The sequence below is a fragment of the Suncus etruscus genome, chromosome 13 (genome assembly GCF_024139225.1).
Source record: "Suncus etruscus isolate mSunEtr1 chromosome 13, mSunEtr1.pri.cur, whole genome shotgun sequence".
NCBI lineage: Eukaryota > Metazoa > Chordata > Mammalia > Eulipotyphla > Soricidae > Suncus > Suncus etruscus.
Window position 1 is genome coordinate 24,157,839 of NC_064860.1, and position 27,794 is coordinate 24,185,632.

At 39.7% G+C, this 27,794-nt stretch overlaps 1 protein-coding gene across 4 annotated transcripts in view; it reads right to left on the minus strand.

Moving 5' to 3' along the window:
• The window catches only part of U2SURP (U2 snRNP associated SURP domain containing), a 46,160-nt gene that overhangs the window by 17,173 nt on the left and 1,193 nt on the right, over window positions 1–27,794 (minus strand). The window contains exons 2-16 of one of the 4 annotated variants that reach the window (XM_049785879.1): window positions 21,153–21,197; window positions 19,007–19,138; window positions 15,233–15,331; window positions 12,024–12,138; window positions 11,468–11,598; window positions 10,255–10,322; window positions 9,432–9,526; window positions 9,306–9,341; window positions 9,137–9,219; window positions 7,414–7,579; window positions 6,482–6,693; window positions 5,501–5,544; window positions 2,473–2,577; window positions 1,082–1,148; window positions 745–908 (exon numbers count right to left, since the gene is read on the minus strand). In XM_049785879.1, the coding sequence (XP_049641836.1) occupies window positions 745–908; window positions 1,082–1,148; window positions 2,473–2,577; window positions 5,501–5,544; window positions 6,482–6,693; window positions 7,414–7,579; window positions 9,137–9,219; window positions 9,306–9,341; window positions 9,432–9,526; window positions 10,255–10,322; window positions 11,468–11,598; window positions 12,024–12,138; window positions 15,233–15,331; window positions 19,007–19,138; window positions 21,153–21,197 (1,562 nt within the window). Of the gene's footprint in view, window positions 1–744; window positions 909–1,081; window positions 1,149–2,472; window positions 2,578–5,500; window positions 5,545–6,481; window positions 6,694–7,413; window positions 7,580–9,136; window positions 9,220–9,305; window positions 9,342–9,431; window positions 9,527–10,254; window positions 10,323–11,467; window positions 11,602–12,023; window positions 12,139–15,232; window positions 15,332–19,006; window positions 19,139–21,152; window positions 21,198–27,794 lie in introns of those variants that run through there. The other 3 variants (XM_049785878.1, XM_049785877.1, XM_049785880.1) reach the window with 3 other exon arrangements.

A 27,794-nucleotide genomic window follows, 5' to 3' on the forward strand; every position in this document is an offset into this window, starting at 1 on the left:
TGCCCCATATATTAGAGGCATGCAATCTTCAACTGAACCACATCACCATCTCTTTAAGCTAAAGTATATAGAATTTCCACTAACCATACTACTACTTTTTACCTTTTTAGAGTAGGTTAAATTTCTATAGCAGTGATGACAGAGGACTAACTGAAATACCTACTTCCATGGTGGCTTATAGTACATAAGCTGGAGAGGTTTACACAGCCAACCATCTCTTCTCATTAATTCACACACATTAAATATTCTTCCTTGTTGTGCAATGAGAAGCAAGAACTCTCAGTGCCCCAAGATAATTTATTTTCTATTACTAGATAAATCAATCCCACCTAAAAGATCATTACTGATATTTAACAGTAGCAAATGAGATAAGGTCAAAACATAAACTGTACTTGCCTAGGTATTTAAAATGATACAAATGATCATTCTATATGAGACACTCACTAGTTTTTAAAACATAACATTAGGGTTAACATCTTAATAAGCCCATTCTTTTTTTATTTTTAAGTTTTTGGGTCACACCAGCAGTTCTCAGGAGTTACTCCAAGCTCTACACTCAGAAATCGCTCCTGGCAGGCTTGGGGGACCATATGGGATGCCGGGATTCGAACCACCATCCTACTGCAGGCAAGGCAAATGCTCTACCTCCATGCTATCTCTCCGGCCCCAATAAACCCATTCATTAAAGCAACTATCACAGCCAACTTTCCTGACTATGTTAACAGAGGGAGATGAGGATCTTACTCTTCCTTAAGTGCTCCCTTTTTACTAGGCTCCTCTACAAATGCTTCCGTTTCTTGCTCTTCTGACATCCCATGCAGGTACGGATTTAATGGTGGTGGCCTCCAAAACGATCCATTTTTGAACATACGAAAATCTTCTGTCCGCCACTTTGTTGGAGAATCTCCCTAATAAATGTCCAGAATGATTTTCAGAAATGTCTTATACTCTGATCAAACAGTTTATTACATTCTTTGTACAACACTCACCAAAACAAAACCGTATTTAATGCCTTAAAAACACAAAGAAAAATGGTCTACTACTATATTAGTCAATGAACCAAGTAATTAATTCTACTTACCTGCAGAATAGAATAAAGCTTCCACCTGTAGTAAACATGAGCTGGTGTCTGGTTTTCAAATAAGAACCTAAAACAAATAAAAAATGAAATATTATTTAACTAAGAACTGTGCTTGCTTAGGCAGCACATATATATGATTTAACTAAAAACTTTTACTCTCACTTACACTTTTATCTTAAAGCTTAAAATATTTTCTTCTAAAGAACATTAACAAACGACACTACTTAGTCAACTGAATTAAAACCAGATGTGAAATAACCCAAGAACCTAGCTTATCTAGGTATACCTCAGCGACACTGCAGATTTGCCTCTGGACCACTCAAGTGAACAAACGTCACTAGAGCATCTTGATCCATGATCTGGCTTTCCAGTGTGCAGGAAAGTTATGTTTTTTTTTTTTTTTTTTTTTTTTTTTTTTTTGGTTTTTGGGTCACACCTGGCAGTGCTCAGGGGTTATTCCTGGCTCCAGGCTCAGAAATTGCTCCTGGCAGGCACAGGGGACCATATGGGGCGCCGGGATTTGAACCGATGACCTCCTGCATGAAAGGCAAACACTTTACCTCCATGCTATCTCTCCGGCCCCGAAAGTTATGTTTATAATATACTATAGTCTAAAGTGTGCGAGTGTCTAAGAAGGATCTATCTGAATTTTAAAATACTTTCGTTGTTTAAAAATGAATAAATGAACAAGGATGTTATCGGAAAATGGTTGTCAGAAGCCAGTACCTGCAAAGCAGACTAACGCACAGCACAAAAATGTGTGCCCAGTAATTTAGTGAGTAAAACCAACTCTCATCCCACTGCAAAAGTAGCTTCACATGAGGTTGGAATGATAGCACAGACTTTCACTTTACTTGTGGCTGACCCTGATTTGATCCTAAGCATCCCGAAGCCTGCTAGAGTGATTTCTGAGCATAGAGTCAGGATTAACATCAGGCCTGGCTCAAAAAAAAAAAAGTAATCTCACTTTAAGAACTTTATTCTCAAAAATACTTTTGATTCCAAAATATAAATTTAGTCATTTTAAATTAATGCACACCAGGATGGTAAATGAAATGTGGTTTAAACCCACAATAAAACATTGTTCTGTGTTAAAAGAAATTCAGATTGCTGTTAAAAAATAGAGATGAGCCTTGAGGCCATGATGCCAAGTTCAAGTGTCAGTCACAAATAAGTATTGTATGGTTCCAACATTAATGAGAAACCAGCATCAACAAATTCCAAGACGGAGATAGAATAGTCACTATACTAATTGTTTAAGAGGTAGCAGAGATGAGAAAAGTTCTGATTGTGGTAATAGCTAGAGTGTGAGTTTACTTAATGCCACTGACTGTGCATGTAGACTAATTTTTTTGGGTGATACATTTTGCCATAATTAAAAAAATGCATACCTGAACATAGGATTGTTGATTTCTCTATTCATAATCATAGCTTCAAACATGGGCCCTTCACGTACAACAAACTCTATCATTCGATGTATCAGGGCGAGTAAATTCCTACAACAACAACACAGTTAAAGAAAATGGATTCAGACCTACCACTATATAAAACTATACTTGATCTAAGTTACTACGGTTGTGCAGAAAAAGATTATTCCGCTGACTAATATAGAATTTTACAACAAAAAACGTAAGCTGGAGCATATGTTAATGCCTTGTGCAATAGGAGTAGGGGTAGTGAGGGTGGGGGGGGAGAGAGGGTGGGGCAGGGGGAACCACAAGACAGCTTCACAGTAACAGATTCCATTTTTTTAAGTGCCACTTAATTTATTCTCCAAGTGCAAAACATTAATTTATGAATCACAACTAATTGGAAAGCTGTAAATATATAAAATCAGTAACTTAAAGCTTACACATTATCAGAGCCATATAAAAAATTGCACACTATCTTAACTTAAAAATAATCCTAGCCAAGCACTTTTGTGGTGGTACTGAAATATTATAAACATGACTGTAACTTGTGAGAATGCAAAACTACTGAACAAGTTTAAGGTCTAATTTAACAAAAAATCCATCCAACCCCTGTGCTTTCTTAGTACACAGATAGCAGATGGAGTTTTTATTGAATCTGACCCTTTTACGAGGCAACATCCCTTTGGATCATACTTCAAACTGGTTCAAACAATTCATAAGCATAAGTCTGCCTGTTATGATTCTGTTATGAATCAATAAAGCAATTATGTTGCCAAAGCCTTATGGAGTCCTTTTCCCAAAATGTTCAAAACTGAGGGACATGGTAATGTGCCCTTCCCAACATTGATTTCTCAAGCCAACAGCACACATAATTTGAGTAACTTTTTTAGTTACAGCCATTTTATTGGCTAGGCTCAGAGTATTTCTAAATTCTGAAGCTGGGTCATAATACCATGTGATGCCTTAAGTCAGGACTCCAGGCACGATTTTTTGACATTGATTAACACCATTAGGCAAAAATGATTCAGCTTTAGATTTCTCTTTCAGCAGTTACAGTTGGCAAAGAACAATAGGGCAAAAGGATATTGGCTCTTGGTACAAGGCACACAATAAATTACACCTCAGCATTCCAGCTCAAATTAAGTTCATTTTACTGCTTGAATATAAATATAGTTATAAAGAGGTTTTTCTGGCTCCCTGTTTCAAAGTACATGAACAGTACATTATCTCATAGTGATTAACCTTATTTTTTTTTCACAATTTTCAAACAAACCTACTTAAATGAAAACTAAAATCTCTATAGAGTAAAAAAAAAAAAATTCTATGAAGTTTTCACAAAGGGAAGCTATATATATTAAAAACTATTCACTCAACCTCAAATCATTAAAGCAAAAAAAAGCATAAATTTTAAATCTAAATAATTTTCCTTTCACAGAACTATTAATCTGCAAGATGCAGCATTTTGATATCCAAATGAGAATGCACTCTCAGCATACAGATAGCTAATGATATTTTGAAGGGAGATAGTATAGTTACAATTCAGTTCCAACACTCCCACTGGTGTGTGCCAAATAAATGTTGAAGGTAAATTTTAGATATCAAATTAAATACTAGGCGGATAAATGTTATATTCAGAAACTTGTCCTTATTCAGTCAAAAGCAACTTGGCTTGAATGTTAAAGATAGATGAAAAATGGTTTAGAGAAAGTTTAAAACGAAGGTTTCATTGTATGAATCAATTCTTTTCAGCAAATATATTACTCAAGTAAGCTGAGCCACATGTAAAACTACTGCTGAGTATGTTTTTTTTTGAAAGCTACAAAATTACTTTCCTGCAAATCTTTATCAGTGGGGGGAAAAAACTACAGTTTTAAACAGGCTTGTAACTGCTAAAAATATTTTTAGAAAATTTAAAATTTATGTTTTAAAATGTTTATGATTATTTAAAATCAAAATCTGACAATTAGTTACTAACCTGAATTCAAGACTATAAAAGAAATGCAATCACAATCTTTTTCCTTAAGGATTGTGTGTTTAATTTCTTACTTAAAAAGGTTACCTTTTCTACCAGAAGAAACAGTGTAGTACAAAAAGATAAAATTTTAAAGTGCATCATTTTATTTTAAAATTGTAATTCTTATTCTGGGCAACAACAACCAAAATACAAAAAACAAAAAAAATAAAAAACATAAAAAAATTGTCTCTCAGTTATAATAAAACCACATTTATTGGAGTCGATCGTACCAAAGTCTGGTCAAAAACTGTATACTTTCCCAATCCAGCCCATGATGTTTTCCTGGTCCCCCGCTGCCGCAGACAGTTCAGCTGGTGTTGCTCACCAAGGCCAATGTCAAAGAGAATTTGGTATTCTTTTGTGTTCATTTATTATTCAACCAGTGTTGTGTTCCTGTGTTTGGGAAAAGGCTTAGCTTGACTGAGCAAGAGCATACCTAGAGCATGAATTCTTCTGCTTTAAAATTATGTGAAGGAAAAAAAAAAGAAAAGAAAAGGAGAAAGGAATATAATGTAATCCCAAACACCTTTGTTAGAAAAAAGTTTCTAGTATGTTCAGGGGCCACAAAAAGAATTTCTTCTTCAAATCAACTATGACAAAAACAAAACTATACTTTCAATGAGATCTCAAACTAAGGTTGCACATTAAACATAGATCATTCAGAAACCACGAAAAAACATTGTAACATCTAAATTTACTATATATTTTAAATGTTTTCTCATAATAGTAGAACATTAACTAACAACTAAATATTAACCTATTAAATACATTCCAGTACTAATGCTATAAAATTTCTTTATTGATAGCAATAAAAAAGACAAAATTGCAAAGTATACTAAAGTTCGTTAAATTTCTTACATCCCCCCCAAAAGTACTGGGAAGGAACCATTGCTCAGTCAAGATATTACCTTTTCCTCAACACCATATCTTTTTTTAATTCAGAAGGGGATATTGTCTATATTTAGATCAGTAATAATAAAGAAAAACATGTACCTTTCTGTTGGGATAACCACTTTGACTATGGCTTGCGACAGAGTCTGTATATGAAGTCACATCAGATAATAAACATAGAATATGTGAGTATTGTTAACAAGTAACAAGCAAAAATATACATATGCATTGAAAATACTACACATCTAATCACAAGTCTTGCAGGCAATCACTGCATTTGAAGTAATTATACACTAAGCAATTACATAAATGCAAATGGATGTGTTCAGTGAACAGTAAATGCTCACCAAATGCAGAGAATCAGAACATTCCTGCCAGAATGCACATCAATGCACTGAAATAGGTACTACACTGAGAATTATCAGATAAAGATTTTAATTTGTGAAATAATTAACTGTTTGCCTCTGACCATACAGTTTGCTACTTTGTTCCCAAGCCTTTAAAACCAGCCCTGCCATTTTAAGTGTCATTCATTCAGAACAGAACCAACCAATTCTTCTAACTTGAAATTAAGTTGGTTTTATGTCAAATAAAAAGAAAGTACTCACCCTTTCCTTTTACTAGAGTTATTAACTGTTTTATAAGAAAACCGCATATGCTGTCAAATATTCTAACCTCAGATCTTGAAAACTGAATTACCTAATTGCCATCCAAACAGTTTTAACTATTTAGGAAGTTTTTCTAGTTGAAGTCACTTAACCAAATACAAAACATCACTTTCTCAAAACAAAGCAAATCTAGATACTGCACTAAAGCAAAACTGGATACAATAGTGGACAAGGGGGTGGGGGGTAGGGGGAACGTAAGTGGTCAAAAAATAAATGGCATAACCACAAATAAAAATATGACTGAGTATTTCATTAAAGGGTTTCCATGGGCTAAGGCAGGGAACACATCTCTATTTCTTTAAGAGTTGTCAAACAGAATTACACATATTTTCTATAAATTTGTTGAAAAGAAATGCTAGCACATAAGATTTAGTATTCACAATCAGATGCGGCCTATACACATTTTTTAAATTACCTTCTCAAAATCCTCCTTGTTTTTCGGTGGCGGTAACATGGGGGCATTGGGGTTCTTTAAGCGCTCCCGAGGCTGCGCATTGAAAGGCAGTCCCGATGGGGGTGGGGGGAGTGTGTGCTCCATCATGGAAGGCGGAATGTATATAGGATGTGGAGGGATAGGTACAGCTTTACCCCAGCCCAGCTTCATTTCAAAAGACATTATCATCTTTCCTGTAAAAAAAAAAAATACAAAGGTCACCCTGATAATTCTCACACAAAAATTAAGAGTTTCCAGTCATCTGAATTAACTTTTGTGGTTTTGTCTTTGGGCGACAAGGGGCAATGCTCAGGCTTACACTTCTGGTTCTACACACTGGGATCACTTGTGGTAAGCTTGGGAGAACATAAAGGGAGATGAAAATCAAAAATACCCTGCCCAGGGGCCGGCGAGGTGGAGCTAGAGGTAAGGTGTATGCCTTGCTAGCCAAGGAAAGATCGCTACCGCAATTAGATCCCCACCCCCCTCCCATATGGTCCCCCCCAAGCCAGGGGCAATTTCTGAGCGCTTAGCCAGGAGTAAGCCCTGAGCATCAAATGGGTGTGACCCGAAAACACCCCCCCCCAAAAATACCCTGCCCAAGGGCCTGAGAGATACCATGGAGATGGGGCGTTTGCCTTACATGCAGAAGGACGGTGATTTGAATCCCAACATCCCATATGGTCCCCCATACTGCTAGGAGCTATTTCTGAGTGTAGAGCCAGGAGTAACTCCTGTGTGCTGCCTGGTGTGACCCCCCCCCAAAAAAAATACTCTTCCCACTATATCATCACTCAGGGCCCTAACTTCGGTTAACCTTTCAATTGCTGGTTCATTATTCTCCTGTAATTTTAAATCTTTCAGAAGCGAAAAAAAAATCTAAGTTTTATACACAAGCAGTAACATTTTCTTACCATTTAAATTTTTCAAAGCTCTTTCGGCATCTCTTCTATTCATAAAGGCCACAAAGCCACAATTTCTTTCTCTTGCTCTTTCTTCATCAGTTCTAGGCCACATAATTTTCACACTAGCTAATGGACCAAATCTTCCAAATTCTTGGCACAGCATTTCTTCATTCATCTATCAAAAAGTATGAGATTTTCAATGTGTGGGAAGAGGAGAAATTCTATGCAACAGAAACCAAAGCAGTTTTTGCAAAATAAAGAGGTATTAGTGCTATAACTTCCCATTCAAATACTACTAGGAAATTGACTCAGGGAGAACGCAGTCCTCAAGGGACATTGACAAATTTTTCCATAAAAGAAACTTCTGGCCCCGGAGAGATAGCTTGCCTTGCAAGCAGCTGATCCAGGACCAAAGGTGGTTGGTTCGAATCCGGGTGTCCCATATGGTCCCCCATGCCTGCCAGGAGCTATTTCTGAGCAGACAGCCAGGAGTAACCCCTGAGCAATGCGGGTGTGGCCCAAAAACAAAAACAAAAACAAAAAAACTTCTTTTACACAGTGTAAGTGTAAAAGAATGTACCAGAGAAATCAAAAGAACACCTTTACTCTTTCTTCCTCTCCTTCCTTTTGAGCTCCTGTGCCTGAAATTATTTGTTCTCATGTGATTTCTTAGATACTTAGTGACCTTTTTCAGGCAGCAATGATTATAAATTTAAATTAAGGAGGAAATGCTTTTGGCATGAAAAAGTAAGATCAGATTACTTATGCCACATGCAACTATTAGATTAATCCCCAACTACTTATAGATTAAATTTTGCTCTCTGGCTACTATCAGTGATGCTAGGGGTCCAATCCAGAGCCACAGAGCAAACATTCGACTATCGCATCCTGACCCCCACCCACCCGCCTGCTAACCTACAGAATCAAGCCAGAACATCAAAAATGATAATGAGGTTCAAACTATACATGATTTTTTAAAACAACACTACACTTTAAAAACCACCAAATTCCCTACAACCTTATTAACTCTGCAGTAGATAAGCATTAAAGATAAATCCATAATTTCTAAAGATTATCATCCATTGCTAGTTTGTCCTGATTTGATACACAGAATCTACATTAGTTGAAACATTTCAAAGATGTTATTAAGAACTGTAGCAATGCAATTGGAACCCTACCAGAATGCCTCCACTTTACAGAATAAATTTAAAAGACGAGCTAGTAGTTTCATCAATGTGCTTCCTTCAGATTCTTATCTCTAAATTTTTAACTGAATGGCAAAATTGTTTTCTTCCCCAAATGTAATGCAGGTACCAGAGCAGGCATATGGCAGTCAGCACAAATGCTTTAAGAGCACTCCACCTAGGCTGGACCCCATTACACCATTGTAGCTCTGGTACCCTCAAACCCTAGCACTGAACCAATTCCTGAACAGCCAGCCCAGTTGGTCTAGGACAGTGGTCGGTAACCTGCGGCTCGAGAGCCACATGTGGCTCTTTCCACTTTTAATTTGGCTTTTCTGTCTGTCGGGCATCCACTCTTAGGAGTCAGGACTCTGCTCCTAACCTCTGTCAGTGCGCACCCTGTGTGGCTCTCAAAATAAATTTCAATCCTGGTTTTGGCGAGATTTGGCTCAGTTGAGAAAAATGGTTGCCGACCACTGGTCTAGGACTGCTCCAGCTCCAGGCCCTCAGGTCAGCATGTGAACCAATATTCAATTGTTCTAAATTACCTGTGGATTAATGTTTCCAAGGTATAAGTTAGTAGTACTTGGATCTCCCACATCATGTGATCCCGGTGCATAGTCATCCAGAACTAGGAAAAGGATTGAAAAGAAGTTATAACCTAAAAATTCTAAAATATGACAATTACTATCAATTAAAAGCAAAAAACTGTATTACCACCAGATGATCGATTTCTTCTTGAAGGTGCATCCACTTTAAAAGTAGAGAAAACAATTCTTAGTTTTAAGAAACTAAGAAATAAAATTTTATCACAAATAAGAACATAAACATAATATCACTTACTAGAACGACGCTGACCATCAGAATCTGACTGCGGTGGCTCAAATCGACTTAACCTGCCTTTTGTTTTATGCCTCTCATCACGCTCTTCTTGAATTCTGTTGAAAATATTTATTATCAGCAGTAATGAACAAATTCTGTTTGTTTATATTTAGTAAGTACAAAACGTATAAGTATATATCACCTTAAATAACTTGAAGTATTATGAGTAACTAAAGATGAGAGCCTGCAGCAATAGCAAAGCCATGAGCACATTTCTGTGATACATCAGAAAAGTAATGGAATCTAAAACCCACTCTCCAGAGAAAGAGGAAATTTAAGATGAAAACAAGTTTATTTTTTCTTTCTCGGCTAAGTTCAATCACTCCTTGCCCCTACACTGAAGGGACTATTATGTTTCCGCTGCAAACAGGACTCAGAACATTAGATAAGTCAAATGAACTGCATTCACAGAATAAAAGCAACCTGGATGCTGACTCTCCTATGAATTCCTTTCTAAGGTATCACCCAGAGCTATCTAAAATCACCCCTTAAAAAACCGGTTACTCGGGGCCGGAGAGATAGCATGGAGGTAAAGCGTTTGCCTTTCATGCAGGAGGTCATCGGTTCGAATCCCGGCGTCCCATATGGTCCCCCGTGCCTGCCAGGAGCAATTTCTGAGCCTGGAGCCAGGAATAACCCCTGAGCACTGCCTGGTGTGACCCAAAAACCAAAAAAAAAAAAAAAAAAAAAAAAAACCGGTTACTCACTGGTTACTCTCCATAGCTAACATCTGGATCAGCTCAGTATGTCCGAGGACACCCATTCTCTGCACTATAAAACTTACTGTTTCAATTCTTCCTTGAAGAGCTCCAAATTGCTTTTTTTCTTTTCTTTCTCCCCTTTCTTCAGTGGCTATGAAGGATATGACAAGTTATACTTGCAGCATTTAAGAATGAGATCGACATATTTATTAAATATGATTATCACTGAGCCCCCCCCTTCCTGTTTCTCTCAAAGTAAGGACTATGATTAAACAAACAAAACTGATAACCAACAGCTACTGATTTTATATCCAAAGGCTACCAATCTTAGAATTAGGAGTAAGAGAGCTGCCATGTGAGGTAATAGTCATAAACAACTGCTGAAACCCCTGTCCAAGTAGACCAGGTTTTAATTAGAGGATGCTAGATTCAAACCCAAATATATCTAGCACCCTCTATTAAAATGCCCATACTTTAAGGCATTAAGGTATTGGACTTGTCCCAGTACAGGTACTGGGATTGGTACTCTGACACTGTCAAGAGAAATTCAAATCCTGAGCACTGAACCAGGAATAAATATGAACAGAACAGGCATAACAACAATAACAAAAAAAACTTACATTTTAAAAAAAAAACAGCTTTTCTAACACTGTGCATATATACTTTTAATGTTTTACTAGTTAGTAATGCCAAGTAAAGTCCAAAACTGTGCCACACAACAAACATCTTGAGGAGCACAATCTTCTATGCTAACTCCCTCTGTACACACTGTAGTCATTGACCTGTCTTGGTTCAGAACTGTGTAACAGGATAATCTTATTATTTCTCATCACACCTAAAATAATTAACTTTCTACTTTCATTTCATTATAACAAAACAGCAAATATTCACTGTTCACAACACATACCAAAAAAATATAATCTACACATACTCTACTTCTCTCATGTAGGAAATATCAAAATTCTCATGTAGGAATTAACAAAATTGAATTTTGTTTTTAAATAATTTAAAACAAGAAACCAAAGTCCCGCTTACAATGGAAATACATAAAGTATCACAGGCAGGGGCCAAAGCAATAGTGCAGTGGTAGGGTGTTTGCCTTGAACGAAGCTGACTCAGGACAGACCTCGGTTCAATCCCCAGTGTCCCATACAGTCCCCCGAGCCTGCCAGGAGCAATTTCTGAGCACATAGCCAGAAGTAACCCCTGAGCATCACTGGGTGTGACCCAAATACAAAAACAAAAAACCCAAAGTATCGTAACAGTGCCATCTTTGAACAGTTCAGTGAGACTCACAGGTTTTTTGGTTTCTATCACAAGAAGAGATGGTGGTCTTTCATTGGACGACTGATTTGGAGGATTTTTCTGATCAGCAAATCTCGAAGATGGCTTATAGATTTTACCTCGTTTTTCATCTGTTTCATGTTCTTCTGAAATTCAAAATACTAGGTTTCAAAACCCATTTCTTATTATAGGATTTTCTTTTTACTATTTTAAAGACAAAAATCACAGAAGGCTTTCGGCACTAAGCTTTTTTACCATTGACCCAAAAAAAGAAAAGAAAGAAGTTAATTTTCCTTTCTTCCCAAAATACTAATATAATCATTTAAGAATAAACTATTAAGTATATCTAATTTTTTTCACTACTCTGATCTGAAAACTAGAAAGTTAGAATATCTTTCTATCATGAACCAGGCTCCAATTTTCATTGATTTATTAATGAATATCACCACCAGAGGGGTACTAATAGAAAGGAAGTACCAATGCTAAAAGCAAAACTATTTCACAGTTATCTACAAAGTAACCACTCAGCCAAGACTCATGTTTGCTCAAGACTGATAAACACATTTACCTTTAGCTGCATTCACGACACCTCCTCGCACAAATGTTTTTACTTTATTACCATCACTGCCTTCAAAAGCAGCAAGAAATTCCTCATAAATTTCAGCAGCTGCCTTTTCATCCTCCTGAGTAGAAAATATAAAAATCAATATTGTGCAAATGGTGAAACTTGTCAAGGAATAATAGAAACATTTACTGAGGAAAGCAGGTTAAACAATGCTAACAGCAATGCTAACAGGTGATAGTATCTAATCCTTGGCAAAGCAATTCAAGGCATATGAGGCTGAAACTAAGAGGCTTTGCTCCAATATTAGAAATTTAGAAGAAACCCACTGTTTAAAATGTTTCAAGACAATTTGATGATCAACCTGTATGACAACTGTCTAAAGAAATGTATTCTATTTAAGTTTATGATATTTCCTGGCCATAAAATATGCCAGTGAGAGTAAAAAAATTTCTTTTCGGGCCCGGAGAGATAGCACAGCGACGTTTGCCTTGCAAGCAGCCGATCCAGAACCAAAGGTGGTTGGTTCGAATCCTGGTGTCCCATATGGTCCCCTGTGCCTGCCAGGAGCTATTTCTGAGCAGACAGCCAGGAGTAACCCCTGAGCAACGCCGGGTGTGGCCCAAAAACAAAACAAAACAAACAAAAAATTTCTTTTCAAAACTACCAAAACATAAGCATTAAGAAATAGATAGATAGATAGCATGGAGCTAAGGTTTATCTTTTTCTTTTTTTTTTTTTTTTTTTTTTTTGGTTTTTGGGCCACATCCGGCAATGCTCAGGGGTTACTCCTGGTTGTCTGCTCAGAAATAGCTCCTGACAGGCACGGGGGACCATATGGGACACCGGAATTCGAACCAACCACCTTTGGTCCTAGATCGGCTGCTTGCAAGGCAAATGCCGCTGTGCTATCTCTCCGGGCCCTAAGGTTTATCTTTCATGCAGAAGGTCGGTGGTTCAAATGCTGGTTCAAATGCGGCATTCCATAAGGTCCCGGGAGCCTGCCAGAAGCGATTTCTGAGCATAGAGCCAGAAGGAACCCCTGAGCGCTGCCGGATGTGACCCAAAAACAAAAAACAAATGAACAAAAAAAAGTGGAAGCAGCAGAGCGAGAGCTATAGTACAGTGGTTAGGTGCTTGTCATGCACAAGGCTGGACTACACTCAACCCCAGCACTTCCCAAAGTGGGATCTCCCAAGCCCCACCAGGAAAAATTCCTGAGTGCAGAACCAGGAGAAACCCCTGAGCATGGCCAGATGTGGACCCAAATCCAATAAATAAATAAAAATTGAACCAGTAAAATCTCCAGTTGCTATTTTTTAAAAGCATAACTATTCAAAATGCCCCCAAACATCAATTGAAAAAACAAATAGGTATAGAAAAATAAATGCAATGATATATGGAAAATTAGTATTCAATAAAAGAAGTGTCTCAAATCAAGGGGGGTTAATAGATGGATTTTTCTTCTTTTTTTTTTTTTTGGTTTTTGGGCCACACCCGTTTGACGCTCAGGGGTTACTCCTGGCTATGTGCTCAGAAATCGCCCCTGGCTTGGGGGGACCATATGGGACGCCGGGGGATCGAACCGCGGTCCATTCCTTGGTAGCGCTTACAAGGCAGACACCTTATCTCCAGCGCCACCTTCCCGGCCCCTCTTTTTTTTTTTTTTTTTTTTTTTTTTTTTGGTTTTTGGGCTACACCTGGAGGCACTCTGGAGTTACTCCTGGCTCTGCACTCAGAAATCATTTGCGGGATCATATGGCCACATGCAAGGTGAACTCCCTACTGCTGTGCTATCTCTCAGGCCCCAATAAATGGATTTTTCTATTAACTATGTTGGGTAACAGTTATTTAAAAAGAAAAAAAATAAACCCAAGTATTTTATATATATCAGGAGCAATTACCAACAAATTTCTGTAATAAAACAAGCATTAGAATAAAACACAAAGATCATTTGTAAGCCATGGGGAAAAACTAAAATACCAGAAATCACAAAAATAAACAGGTTTATGCAGCACCTGCTTCTCTGCACAGAAAACACACACACACACACACACACACACACACACACACACACAAAATCAAAAAAATAGAAGTCTCTTAAATATGTCAAATACTTAAGAAAGGATTCTAAAAATAGAGATAAGCAACAAAGACTGGGTAAATGAGTAGACAGTTTGTGAAACAAATACAAATGGATCAACCTTGTAAGAGAAACACAAATTTAGAGTCAGTGAGATAGTGGCAGGGCACTTGCCTTGCATGCCAAAACCCTTTTTTTTTACATTTGATCACTGGCATCCCATATGGCCAAGCCATGCAAAGCATAATTCCTGAACGCAGAGCCAGGACTTAGCACTAAACACCACTACTGGGTGTGGCCTAAAACAAAAATAAAGCTACACTGGGATGCCATTTTTCATTTAGCAGTGGCAAAGCTTCAACAGCCTTTGCTATTAAGGATATAGGAACACCTCTCTTTTTTTGGGGAGCCCACACTCAGCTTTGCTCAGGGCTTACTCCTGGCCAGCTCAGAGGGCCATATTGAATCCCAGGAATAGAACCCAGGTCAGCTACATGCAAGGCAAAACACCTACCCTATACTATAACTCTGGCCAGGAAATCCATCTTTCATATACTGCTATAGCAATGAGAAATGGCCTAGCACTTGGAAGATTGACTTTATCAAACAAAACTACATTCATACTTTCACAATACAATGTCATCTCACTTATATGAGTATATAAAAAGCCATGTCCAACACTATTCACATCACCATTTTCAATGGCAAGAGCCAAAACCAAAACATGAATGCTCATAGAATCTCAGTCAAAAATAGTATTACATCTACAATTATTAAAAAGAAATATGCCAATATATTTGCAGAAACTACTGAAGTGTAAAGCTAAGTGAAAAGATCAAAGCAGAGAAAAAGAGTACTGTACTTGTCCAAAAAAAAGGGGGGGGGCCTTAATACAATTATTTGTTCACGAGAATAGCCAGAACTGACACAGAAGAGACAAAAGGATGTCCAGAGGCAGGGCAGAGGCAGAATCCTCTAGAATACCTGCCATTATGACCGACTTAGGTGTGAGAGCTATTAGTATCATCAGATTAGGTATCTTCGAAAAACATTTTCCTCTAAGACAAATATACATATTATCTCCTAGAGACACAGATTTCCAAAAAGACACCAAATCCATTTAAAACATTACCTTTTTTTTCAATTCTTCTTGTTCCTTTTTACTTAAAGTCCGCTTAGCTGTACTCATTTTTCCAATACTGAATGCTTTCAGTTTGTTTTCTAGAAGAGGCTGTGAAAACAAATGCAAAACGCTACTGTTACATCATTTCTTCTCCCCCCCCCCTTTTTTTTTTTGGTTTTTGGTTTTTGGGTCACACCCGGCAGAGCTCAGGGGCCACTCCTGGCTCTGCACTCAGAAACTGCTCTTGGCTGGCTCAGGGGACCACGGTCCTTCTGCATGCAAGGTAAACACCCTACCTCCATGCTATCTCTCTGGCCCCTACATGCATTTCTTAATTTTATCTATAAAATAAATAATTCATACACTTCCATAGTCAAAGCTTTTTAGATAATGTTTACTACAGGAAAGAAAAGCTAAGGCTATACAGAGAATCAAGTGTCTGATTCAAAGTATTCATTAAAGAATGTCTTCATTTGGGGGCCGGAGCAATAGCACAGCGGTATGACATTTGGATTGCATGCAGCCAACACAGGACAGACCCAGTTAAAATCCTAGCATCCCATATGGTCCCCTGAGCCTGCCAGGGGCAATTTCTGAGCACAGAGCCAGGAGTAACCCCTGAGCACCACTGAGTGTGACACAAAAACAAAACCAAAAACAGATAAACTAAAGACTGTTCCCAAGCGGTAGAGTGTCTGCCTTGTATGCACTAATCTAGGATGGACTTCGGTTGGATCCCTCAGCATCCCATATGGTCCCCTAAACCAGGAGCTATGTCTGAGCGCATAAGCAGGAGTAACCCCTGAGCGTCATCGGATGTGTCCCCCCCCCAATAGAATATCTTCATTTGCTATCCCAGGTAAAGCTTTTTTCGGGGGGAGACCCCACATCCTATGTTTTTGATTCCATAAGGAATAAAGGTTCATTTGGTAGCAAAGGCCAGTAAGAGATTGCAGGGTTGAAAAATTAGACTGTTGGTCCCCCGTGCCTGCCAGGAGCTATTTCTGAGCAGACAGCCAGGAGTAACCCCTGAGCACCACCGGGTGTGGCCCAAAAACCACACACACACAAAAATTAGGAACTGAGTTTCCATATGACCCAGCAATACTGCTTCTAGAAATATAGCCTAGGGGTCCAAATACACAACACAGAGAAGTTCTCTGCACACCTATATTCACTGCAGCACTACATATAACAGTCAAGTTCTGTAAACAACCCAAATGCCTGAGAATAATAAATGGATACAATATACCATGTACCTATGGTACATATATATATAATGGAATACTATGCAGCTGTAAGAAAAAAAATGAAGTCATGGAATTTATACATGGATAGAAATGGAAAAGATTATGCTGAGCGAAGTGAGTCAAGAGGGAGACAAAATGATCGCACTGATTTGTATGGTATATAAAAGATAGTACGATAATAATATCCATATCCAAAGACAATAGAGATAAGGTCCAGAGGACCAGTCCAAAGTAGGAAGCTTGCCACAAACAGTGAGGGAGTACTGTAAGAGCATAGAAGGGATCAATATGACAATGATAACTGGAAATAATTCTGGACAAAAACTGGTGCTAGAAGAAGATAAAGTGAAATACATGGTACCGCAACAGGAACAATACTGTAAATCAGTATGTTAAAAAAGGAAGAGAGAGGGGCTGGAGAGATAGCACAGCAGCGTTTGCCTTGCAAGCAGCCGACCCAGGACCGAAGGTGATTGGTTCGAATCCCAGGGTTCCATATGGTCCCCCGTGCCTGCCAGGAGCTATTCTGAGCAGATAGCCAGGAGTAACCCCTGAGCACTGCCAGGTGTGGCCCAAAAACCAAAAACAAAAAAAAAAAAAAAAAAAGGAAGAGAGACGGGCCAAGCAATAGCAGGGCTCTGCAAGCAGCAGACCGGGTTTGGCCCAGTTCCTGGCATCCCATTTGCCCCGCCCCCAGGCTGCCAGGAGTGAGATTTCTGAGCACAGAGCCAGGAGTAACCCCTGAGCTTCAATGGGTGTGGCCCAAAAACCAAATAAACAAACAAACAAATGTCCCTCATTTTTAAAAAAAATGAATAAAAAAATTGAGAATGTCTTCTACAGAGCAAGTAGGGAGGAGCTGGCAGGAGGGAAACTGGAGACAGTGGTGGCAGGAAATGTGACCAGTAAATGGTATTGTACATTGTCTGTATAGTCAGGAGTAACTCCTGGGTGTGGCCCAAAAACCAAAAAATAAACAAGCAAACAAAAAACACAAGGACTGTTAATATGGCAGACTGGGAGAGGGATGGGGTGGGATGGACCCTGAGAACATTTGTGGAGAGAGTTGAAGCTGAAAGTAGGATTGGTCATAGAACATTATGTCTAGAACACAACTATAAAAAACTTTGTAAATCACAATGACATCATCAAGAAAGACAGCAACTTGACCACTAAAAGTTTTTTTCACAAGAAAAATAGGCAAAGAGGGACCAGAGCAGTGGCGCAAGCAGTAAGGCATCTGCCTTGCGCACGCTAGCCTAGGACAGAACAGTTCAATCCCCCCGGAGTCCCATATGGTCCCAAGCCAGGAGCGATTTCTGAATGCGTAGCCAGGAGTAACCCGAGTGTACCGGGTATGACCGAAAAACCAGACCTGGTGAGTGCCAGTGAAAGGTAGCTGATACGATCCCAATGGAGTCATCCCCTACCACCTGTCCCAGGTGCTCCACCATCTATGTGGCAGAGGCCCCCTCAGGCAGGACAGAAGCAGGCAGTGAAGGGGAGAGAGCTAAGACTCTGGTGAACTCTGTTAGGAAAATAACTACACTAACAGCTAGCATGACAATATTAAAGAATGAGAGAAGTAGGGCCCGGAGATATAGCACAGTGGCGTTTGCCTTGCAAGCAGCCGATCCAGGACCAAGGGTGGTTGGTTCAAATCCCGGTGTCCCATATGGTCCCCCGTGTCTGCCAGGAGCTATTTCTGAGCAGACAGCCAGGAGTCACCCCTGAGCACCGCCGGGTGTGGCCCAAAAACCAAAAAAAAAAAAAAAATAAACGAATGAGAGAAGTAGAATGCCTGTCTGGAATACAGATTGGGGGTATTGGTGTTGGGAATGTTGCACTGGTAGAAGAGAGGTATTTTGTTTTTGACTGAAACACAACTACAATTATGCTTATAATCATGGTGCTTAAATAAAGATTTTATATATTACAATTTTTAATAAAAATTAAAAAAATATTTTAGGCACATAGTGAAAGAAAGAAAAACAGGCAAAGAGACATTTAAGGAAGCAAAATCCAAAAGTCCATTACTCAACTCAATGTGAAAGTTGAAAACACCAGAGCCACTGGACTTCTTTGCCTAATTTTTGAGAAGAGATATCATTTACAAGGTAGCCAGAGGAGGCAGGAAGACTCCAGAGGTATGGGTAGGGTTACCTGTGGGCCATTTTAATTTGGGAGGTTAACAGCAAAAAAAAAATTCACGTTAGGTGTTAAGGAGATAAAAGCAGAAAATCACTTTAGGGGGTGAGAATAAATATTCCAGGCAACAGAAATATTCTGTTCGAAAGACAGATGAGACCAGAATGTGACTCAATGTAGAACATTTGCTTTAGATGAGGCCGAGCTCCAACCTCAGTCTCTGGAGAACAAAGGGAAGGGCAGGAGAAGGGCGGGAAGAGAATGAATTTTAGTCTCTCATTGATTTAAACACAATAAAAATGCTATTTTTAAAGTTTAATATAAAATAAAAATACATTAAACAGCCAAGTTCAATCCACAGCTTCCTTCTTTGAGCAATACTTACTCGTGAGAGATTCTGATGGGGAGAATCACAAAGGCTTTCCCGAGAACTCTCATTCCTGTAATTATGCTTCCGTGGGCTCTTGGGTCGGGTCCGACTTGGCATATCATTATCTGAGGGTCCAGACGCATCCATCTTCAGGTAAAACAAAACAAAATTTTTTAAAAGCAGAAACGATTTTCCAAATCTAGTACTGACAAATTTCATTATGTACCATCAAGAAATTATATGCCAAGTACCTAATTCCAATTAACCAACATATGACAGTTGACCCTGTTACTTCTTCAAATAAAAATGGCATACCACAAAAAAATAAATAAAGCTGGGGCCGGGCGGTGGCGCTAGAGGTAAGGTGCCTGCCTTGCCTGCGCTAGCCTTGGACGGACCGCGGTTCGATCCCCCGGTGTCCCACATGGTCCCCCAAGCCAGGAGTAACCCCTGAGCGTTACCGGGTGTGGCCCAAAAACCAAAAAAAAAAATAAATAAATAAATAAATAAAGCTGTTTTATTACTCACTTAATCTCTTAAAGTAACTTTCCTCAAGACAAACATTAAGTGGGGGCCAAAGCAATGGTGCAAGCGGTAAGGCATCTGTCTGCTTTGCACACGCTAGCCTAGGATGAACCACACAGTTCGATCCCCCAGCATCCCAAATGGCTTCACTCACACACACACACACACACACACACACACACACACACACACACACACACACAGAGTAATGCTCAGGGCTGGTGCACACACCTAATTTTTGGAGAGCTTTATCACTCAATAAAGAAAGCTTTATAAAAAAAATTTAAAAAAACAAATTAAAAAAAGAAATAGAAGTGCCTTATATGCACTTCCATTATATCATTAGAACATAAAAAAAAGGACAGAGAATATTTTTGCTTTATCTAGAACATAAAGTGAAATCAGCCTATTTCTACTGTGCACAGTGGAAAAGAAAGGACAATTAGTAAACACTGGTTTGCACTAAGATGCCCAACAACTCACCCTATTTACAATGTGCCAATACCTCCAAAATGGAAAAGGCAAAGGCTATCTTTTGGGCTAGAGCGATTGTACAGTGGATAGGCCACTTGTCTTGCATGTGAGTTAGATGCCCAGCACTCTATAATGGTACCTGGGCCCCACCAGGGATGACTCCCTCAATGCAGAATGAGGAGTAAGCCCTTAGCACCACTGGGTGCGGCCATAAAGAAACAAATAAAGAAAGAACTGTCTTTGAATTGGCTTAAACTCACAATCTCCCTAGTGTTTCTCTATCAACTCCAAGGGTCTGTAGAATACACTTGGAGCACTGCTGCATAACATGTGTAATGTTTTTATAGTATTACTCAAAGTGTCAAAAAACTTTTTTTTTTTTTTTTGGTTTTTGGGCCACACCAGGTAACGCTCAGGGGTTACTCCTGGCTATGCGCTCAGAAGTCACTCCTGGCTTGGGGGGACCATGTCAAAAAACTTTTAATGCAAAATATTACAACCATCAACAGAAATTTCAATAAAAAATTGTACCACCCAGCAGACCAGAAAGACTAGCCTTGCTCTGCTTAGTCATTTGCAGAGCTTCCAGTAAGTACACTGTTCAGTAAGAAAATATGTGTGAATAATGCAACCTCTAAAGCAATAAACAAGTACACACATTTGTGTACAAAACTATATGCACAATAAAACAGTAAGGCCAAAGAGAGCAGAGGGGCAGGGGGTTATCTGCCTTGCACACATTCAACCCAGATTAAATTCTCAGCAACCCCCATGAACCCAAGGATGCTGAGTGTGGCTCCAAATAAATTCTAACAAGGTTTGAAGTGAAGTGGTCAACTTACAAGAGCAATAATTAAAAGAGATAGTGGTTGGAAATATAGTATAGCAGGTAGGGCCTCCTGCCCTGCATGTGGCCAACTGGGTTCAATTCCTGGCACCCCCACAAGGTACCCAAGCCCACCAGGAGTAATCTCTGAATGAAATATGAAGAGAAAGTATTGAGCATAGCTGGGGGAAGGTGGGGAACGAACATGGCTAGCAGAAAAGGCAAAAGAAAAATGGGCATAATATAAGTATTTAATCAAGTAAATCCATATATGTAGGAATATACCAAAGAGAAGTTAAATTTTAGAAAAAAAGAAAAACTGTCTTTTGTACTTACATGTGAGTCTGAAGATCCAGACGAATGAACATCTGATGATCTAGTCTGCAAGTATTAAAAATTAAGTATTTAAGTGATGGGAAACTGCCCTATTACATTAACAAATATTCCATGTATTACATTACATTACAAATGTAATCTTCCCAAAGTGTAGCCATTTCTTTCCTGTTAATAAAACTAAACAACGACTTCAAAAGGCTATGCTCCAGGAGCTAGAACTAGTACACTGGGTAGTGTGCTTGCCTTGCACACGGCTGCTCCAGGTTCGATCCCTGGCATCCCATATGGTCCCCAGAGCCCAGGGACTATATTAGTACATTTTAACCTTTATACAAAACACCTTGGTTAACATTGAAAGAGTTGCTGAGTCAGCCACCAGTGGGGCCTTCCCAAGAGCTGGCAAAGGAGCGACATTAGCTTAATTTCCATACCTTAGCTAACATTTCAAACATCAAACTGGGCACATCACTATACGCATCAAAGGACAAAAATCTTTCTGAAATTTTTACCTGAAGGCCCAGAATTAGTTGTCATTGAGTTATATATGTGTTTTTTAAGTATGAGTGAACATTAAGTAAAATGCATAAAATGTTATGGTTAATATTAAAAAACAAAAAAATTAAAAAATTGAAAATCTTTCAATGGGGAAGAAAACTAAAAATAAAGATAAAAAATAAAAAAACTGAAAATCTGTAAGTTACAATAGATAACAAATATAAAAAATCAAATGGGTCCTACTTCATCATGTGTAAACATTGGACTCGAAAGAAAGTGCTGGTCAGATGATCTTCACTGGGTTAGCAGTTTACTCCTCTGAACTTCAGAGCAACCAGGTGCTGAGACAACTAAGCCCTGAAGCACTGAGTATTCTTCCACCCATCTCTGGTCTTTATACTAATCTAGATTTTGTCCCCAATAAGGAATGTGTCTCCTCTCTACACTTTCTCCTGAGCTAAGCTTTTTTGCTCATGTTTGCTTTGGGGATCTAGGGTGCTCATGATCACTTTCCTGGAGGTACTCTGGGAGACCATTATGTATGTAGTGCCTGGGATTAAACCTGGGATCAAGTCCCTATAAAATCTATTTGGCCTCCAAGTTACCCTTTCTTTAAGGGCAAAATAATATGGGAGAATTTTTTCATATTTAAATGTTTACATATTGTAAACAAAGATGTTTACATAAATTATCCAAAAAATGAGTGAGAAACACATAGAAATCACAACCTGTATGAAGACTTTTTTTTTTTTTTTTTTTTGGTTTTTGGGTCACACCCAGCAGCACTCAGGAGTTACTCCTGGCTCTATGCTCAGAAATAGCTCCTGGCAGGCTTGGGGGACCATGTGGGCAGCCCGGAGACAAATTTTTCTAAGAATTTAGTTATCCAATTTATCTAAAAAGAAAAACCCCTGGGCACAAAGAGATAGCACAGCAGCAGCGTTTGCCTTGCAAGCAGCCGATCCAGGACCAAAGGTGGTTGGTTCGAATCCCGGTGTCCCATATGGTCCCCCGTGCCTGCCAGGAGCTATTTCTGAGCAGACAGCCAGGAGTAACCCCTGAGCACCGCCAGGTGTGGCCCAAAAGCCAAAAAAAAAAAAAAAAAAAAAAAAAAGAAAAACCCATCATATTCCCATTATTGAGGGAAAAACTCAGTAAAACAATGTCAACTACTCCAGAATTATTTACATACATAGAACAATTTCACTCAACAATTAAAAAAAACTTAAAAACAAACAACAAAAATACAAGGAGACAAGAGGTTTGCCAAAAATAATTCTCAAGTTCACCCATAAGAATAAACATGCAGGTACAGCTAAGAAAAGTGACCCTTTCTCTTATTGTACCAAATCCAAATCACTTCTAGGATCTAGATTTGCCAGCTGATTTCACTGAATTGCTCAATATAGTGGTGCAATTTATCCTGCAAACAGACATGGACAACAACAGAATCTAAGTAACTACCCAGCATTGAGAATAACTGCTTCATGTTTACGAGTAATAGAGTTACACATCACAATTCCTAAGATTTAAAAAAGAACCTCAACTTCTAAAGCTAGCATCCAGAAAAACAGCAGCCACACTCAGCTGTGCTCAGGGATTACACCAGGCTCTATGCTAAATATCCATCCTGGCAAACTGGGAGAACCATACAGGATGCCAGGGTTAGAACCTCGGGAGGCCTCATGCATGCGAAAGCCAGACTAGCTGTACTATCCATCTGGCCCGCTCTCCCTTTTCTTAAGCTGGAATTAAACTACATTTTGGAGGCTTAAGTTTGTTTTTATCCCCTTTTAGTATTCCTGGGACAGGAGAGGGAAGTCTAGGCCATATCCAGATGTATTCAGGAACTAAACCAAATGGATTTAAACCCTGTATTTAGCATCTCTCTGGCCACTGAGGTCGTTTTTGCCTTTTTTTTTTTTTTTAAGGAACAATAAATTAAAGATGCTTAAGAGTAAAGTCTTAACATCTGGGGTCACAAGATGGCTAAAACAACCTGCTCTGCTTGTGAGCCTTGGGTTCAATCCTCAGTACTGCAAAGATACCCCTGAGCCCAAAACAACAACAACAACAACAACAAAAATCAACTTCAAATCTAGAGCATTATCCAAGGAAAAAAGGAAAGAAATCAGAGGAGTGCTGCACAGGAAAGGGGGACCAAGCACAGTGGGTGTCCAGAGAAAAGGTGACAGTGTAGTTGTGGGAAGGAGGGACAGCAATGTGGAACCAAGAGCCTTAGTTCTGCTCACCTTTCTTTCCTTTGAGGCTCCGATCAATCAAAAAGATCCCACAGCAGAGAGTTCATATAAACAGTACACTCCCCCATCACACCCCTTTCACCCTATAAGTCACACCAACTCTCCTTTCTCAGGTATCTCACAAGCAAGGTCCTGGCCTTCTGGCACTAGCTTAGCAGACATATCTGCCCAGGGTGGAACAGTCTTTTTCCCAGGAAGCGCTCCAACAGCTGAGAAGGACATGGCTGACTCCTGGCTCTGGATCTTTCAACAGGTCCCAATTTATTCTCAAGCCACTTGCTGGCCATTTCCACCTGAGCGTATGCAAGCTCTTGAAAGCCAGTGTAGACAGAATCCTTCCTAACAGGCTACTTAAGAACTTGTCCCTTGACGCTGGGCTCTAACTCTCAATCACTGTTATCAGAACCCAGCACCTACCCATTTTGAAACTCCTTCATCTGTCTGTGAGCTGGGTGACACCTGACTCATAGGGTAGAGAAGGACAAGCAAAGTAACAGCATTTAGCAAGGAGTACTTGCCACTAACAGCAATACAAGTCATCCTGGCCCCCAGAACCCACACTGCAGCAGTCTACCAGGATGCCCCCTCCAAAGGCCTCTCCAGGGAATGCTGCTTCACTTTTCTAAGGACATCATGTGGTTCTGATATTCCATCTCAGAGAATCATTTACTACTACCAGGAAGTTTCCTGTATTAGATACATGAAGATAAATAAGACAAGGGGCCAGAGAGATGGAACAGCAAAGCAAGTAAGCACATCTGATCATATACATAGTCAGTCAAACCAGGTTCAATCTCCAGCACCACCAGGAATGATCAGTCAGTGCACAGCCAGGAGTAAGCTCTGCTCACTACTGGGAATGGTCAAAAGAAAGGGGGGAGGGCAAGTGATAGCACAGCGGGAGGGCGTTTGCCTTGCACAGGGCCATCGCAAGACAGAAGGGTGGTTTGATCCCCAGTATCCCATATGGTCCCCAGAACCTGCCAGCATCCATTTCTGAGTGCAGAGCCAAAAATAACCCCTGAGCGCTGCCGGGTGTGACCCAAAAAAGCCAAAAACAAGCAAAAAAAAAAAAAAAAAAAAAAAGCAATCGCTTTAAACTATATTATTTAGCACTTGTGCTAGTTAACAAAAATAAAAACACCGGGCCGGAGAGATAGCACAGCGGCGTTTGCCTTGCAAGCAGTCGATCCAGGACCAAAGGTGGTTGGTTCGAATCCCGGTGTCCCATATGGTCCCCGTGCCTGCCAGGAGCTATTTCTGAGCAGACAGCCAGGAGTAACCCCTGAGCACCGCCGGGTGTGGCCCAAAAACAAAAAAAGAAAAACACCAAAAAACACATACTAAAAAATAAGAAAATGAAAGTTCATTTATTTTCTCTCCCTAACAGTTTTCACCCATAAAACCACTTTATCTTGGTGGCCACAACACATTCAATAGTGCATCAGGGATCACTCTTTGCAGGCTTGAGGGACCATAGGGGGAGCCAGGGATCCAACCTGGGTCGGCCTCATCTAAGGCAAGTGACTTACACCTGCTGTACTATTGCTACCCCCTTACATTTTAAGTTAAGTTAAAATAAAGAATTCTGCTTGAATTCATATTTACATATTATGAAGAGCCTAATTTTCAAGGCTTGTGTTTTAAGTTTTTAATCATATTAAAATATTACACAACCTCAGGGTCTCCTATACTAAAAGCAATAGATATCTGCATATCACAAGCCTTGAATGGATCTTCACTCAAGGGAAAATACTTCAGTTAATCAATAATGAGAACAGTTCCCAGACCAGTTTTCATCACTGGATGTCCAAGCGTCCCGCTGCATTTTCTACTTTAATCATTCACCTATACTCTACTTCAATTTGACAAAGGGGAAAAAAAAACCTTTGTCACTGAAGTAAGGAAATAGTAATTCCATTGTTTGTTTTATTCTGTTTTTAGTTTTAGGGCCACACCAAGCAGCGCTCATCACTGCCTTCTAAGCAAGATAAGTGCCTTCCTTATTTACTGTACTCTCTCTCTCTCTCTCTCTGAACCTAATTCCATTATAAAACACCACCAAAAGAGAAGAGACAGGAGGAAAAATAGTCTCACCTCATTTTGCTAAAAGCCAACAACTCTTAAAATAGAAATCAACAAATTTTCATAAATTGTCTCTCCTCCCCACTAAAAAATACATTACAAACGCTGCCATACCAAAAAGTATTTTAATCTGGTGATAAGCAGAAATAAATGCATAGTAAGCTTTCAGTTCATTTCTAAGATACAGGAAATAACAGGACACCATCTCTTTAGGGACCACTACAAATGCAGGTAATCATTTGTCTATCCATAAACTCCAGAAAAACGTTATCTAATTTAATTTCATTTAAAATTAGCACATTATGGGGATGGAGAGATAGCATGGAGGTAGGGCGTTTGCCTTCCACGTAGGAGGGCGGTTGGAATCCCGACATCCCGTATGATCCCCTGAGCCTGCCAGGAGCGATTTCTGAGCAGACAGCCAGGAGTAGCTCCTAGGCGCTGCCGTAATAATAATAATAGCACATTATTGTGGTAGGTGTAAATAACTGCACTGTCCAATGGCAAAAACCCTGCCTAGTAACATTGTCAAAATTAAAATTGTGATTAGGGCCATGAGCCACCTGTTCACGCCATCTTTTGTAGAATTTTTAAGTCACTGCTCTTCCCAGTAAAAAGAAAATTAGTTCAACGACTCGAAATGTTACATATTGCACTTCTAGCCAAAATGGTTTTATATTTTGCCCAATAAACTCCATACAGAGTTTAGAAATAATAAAGCCGTAATCTGGACAATCATTAGGAAAGCTAGTAACTTCAACTTCAGATCTCAGGATTAGAATTTATCCTGACTTTCTGAAAATCTCTTAACTCTTAAAAACAAAAAGAGGGAAAGATACTAAGATTTATTACGTGTTTTACATAAACTTATGTAATCTTTATCAAGTATTTTAAAAGATGGGAACGAGAGACTGTGTTCTTACTACTTACAAGGCAACTTGTAAGTTTAAGCAGCCTGCCTAACTAATCACCACTTGAATGGCCCTTGCTTAATCAAAACCTATGACCTCTCACTAGGAGTCACAAAACCTCTGAATTTAGGGAGGGGGTCACTTCGAGGTCACTTAGGTCCTGAGTCAGTAGATGTGGCACCTTTTAAGATGCAGGTAGGAAAAAAGGCAAATGAAATTACGTGACTCTGAGCTATTCTAGCCAACCGGTTTATTTGTGGGAGTCCCCAGGCGCTTCTGGGGAATGCTGGCTCGGTAGAGGCAGGGAGGCTAGGCCTCTCTGCCGTGGTTCAGTCCAGCGACCAGGAAGGACAGAACAGGTGGCAAAAAAAAAAAACAGGGGGTGGTGATGGGCCAGCAGGGCCCCTCCATCGACCCCCCCCTCCCCAATTCCTCCAGCTCCAGAGAGCCAGAAGCGGACTCTGGAAAAAGGGATCCAGGGAGAAATGACAAGAACTTTTCTGACATCAAGAAAGCCAAACAAGGCTAAACAAGCCACAAAGAGGGGTGGGGGGAGGAAAGCTCGCCCCCGGGCCCAGCAAACTGGACTCTCCCAAACTCTTCCCAATGCTCAACAAAAGGTCCTGCTTGCACGACTTCCTTGCATCGGGATGTGGACGATTAATTTTAGCTAGGGCGGGAAGAAAGACAACTAAAAAGTCCTGAGGGGCCTGAGAGAGCACGGAGTTAGGGCGTTTGCCTTGCATGCAAAAAGGACATAGTTCGATTCCTAGCATCCTATAGGGTCCGTCCCCCCATAGAGCCTGCCAGGAGCTGTTTCTGAGGGTAGAGCCAGGAGTAACCCCTGAGAGCTGCTGGGTGTGACCCAACCCCCTCCCAAAAAAAGAAAG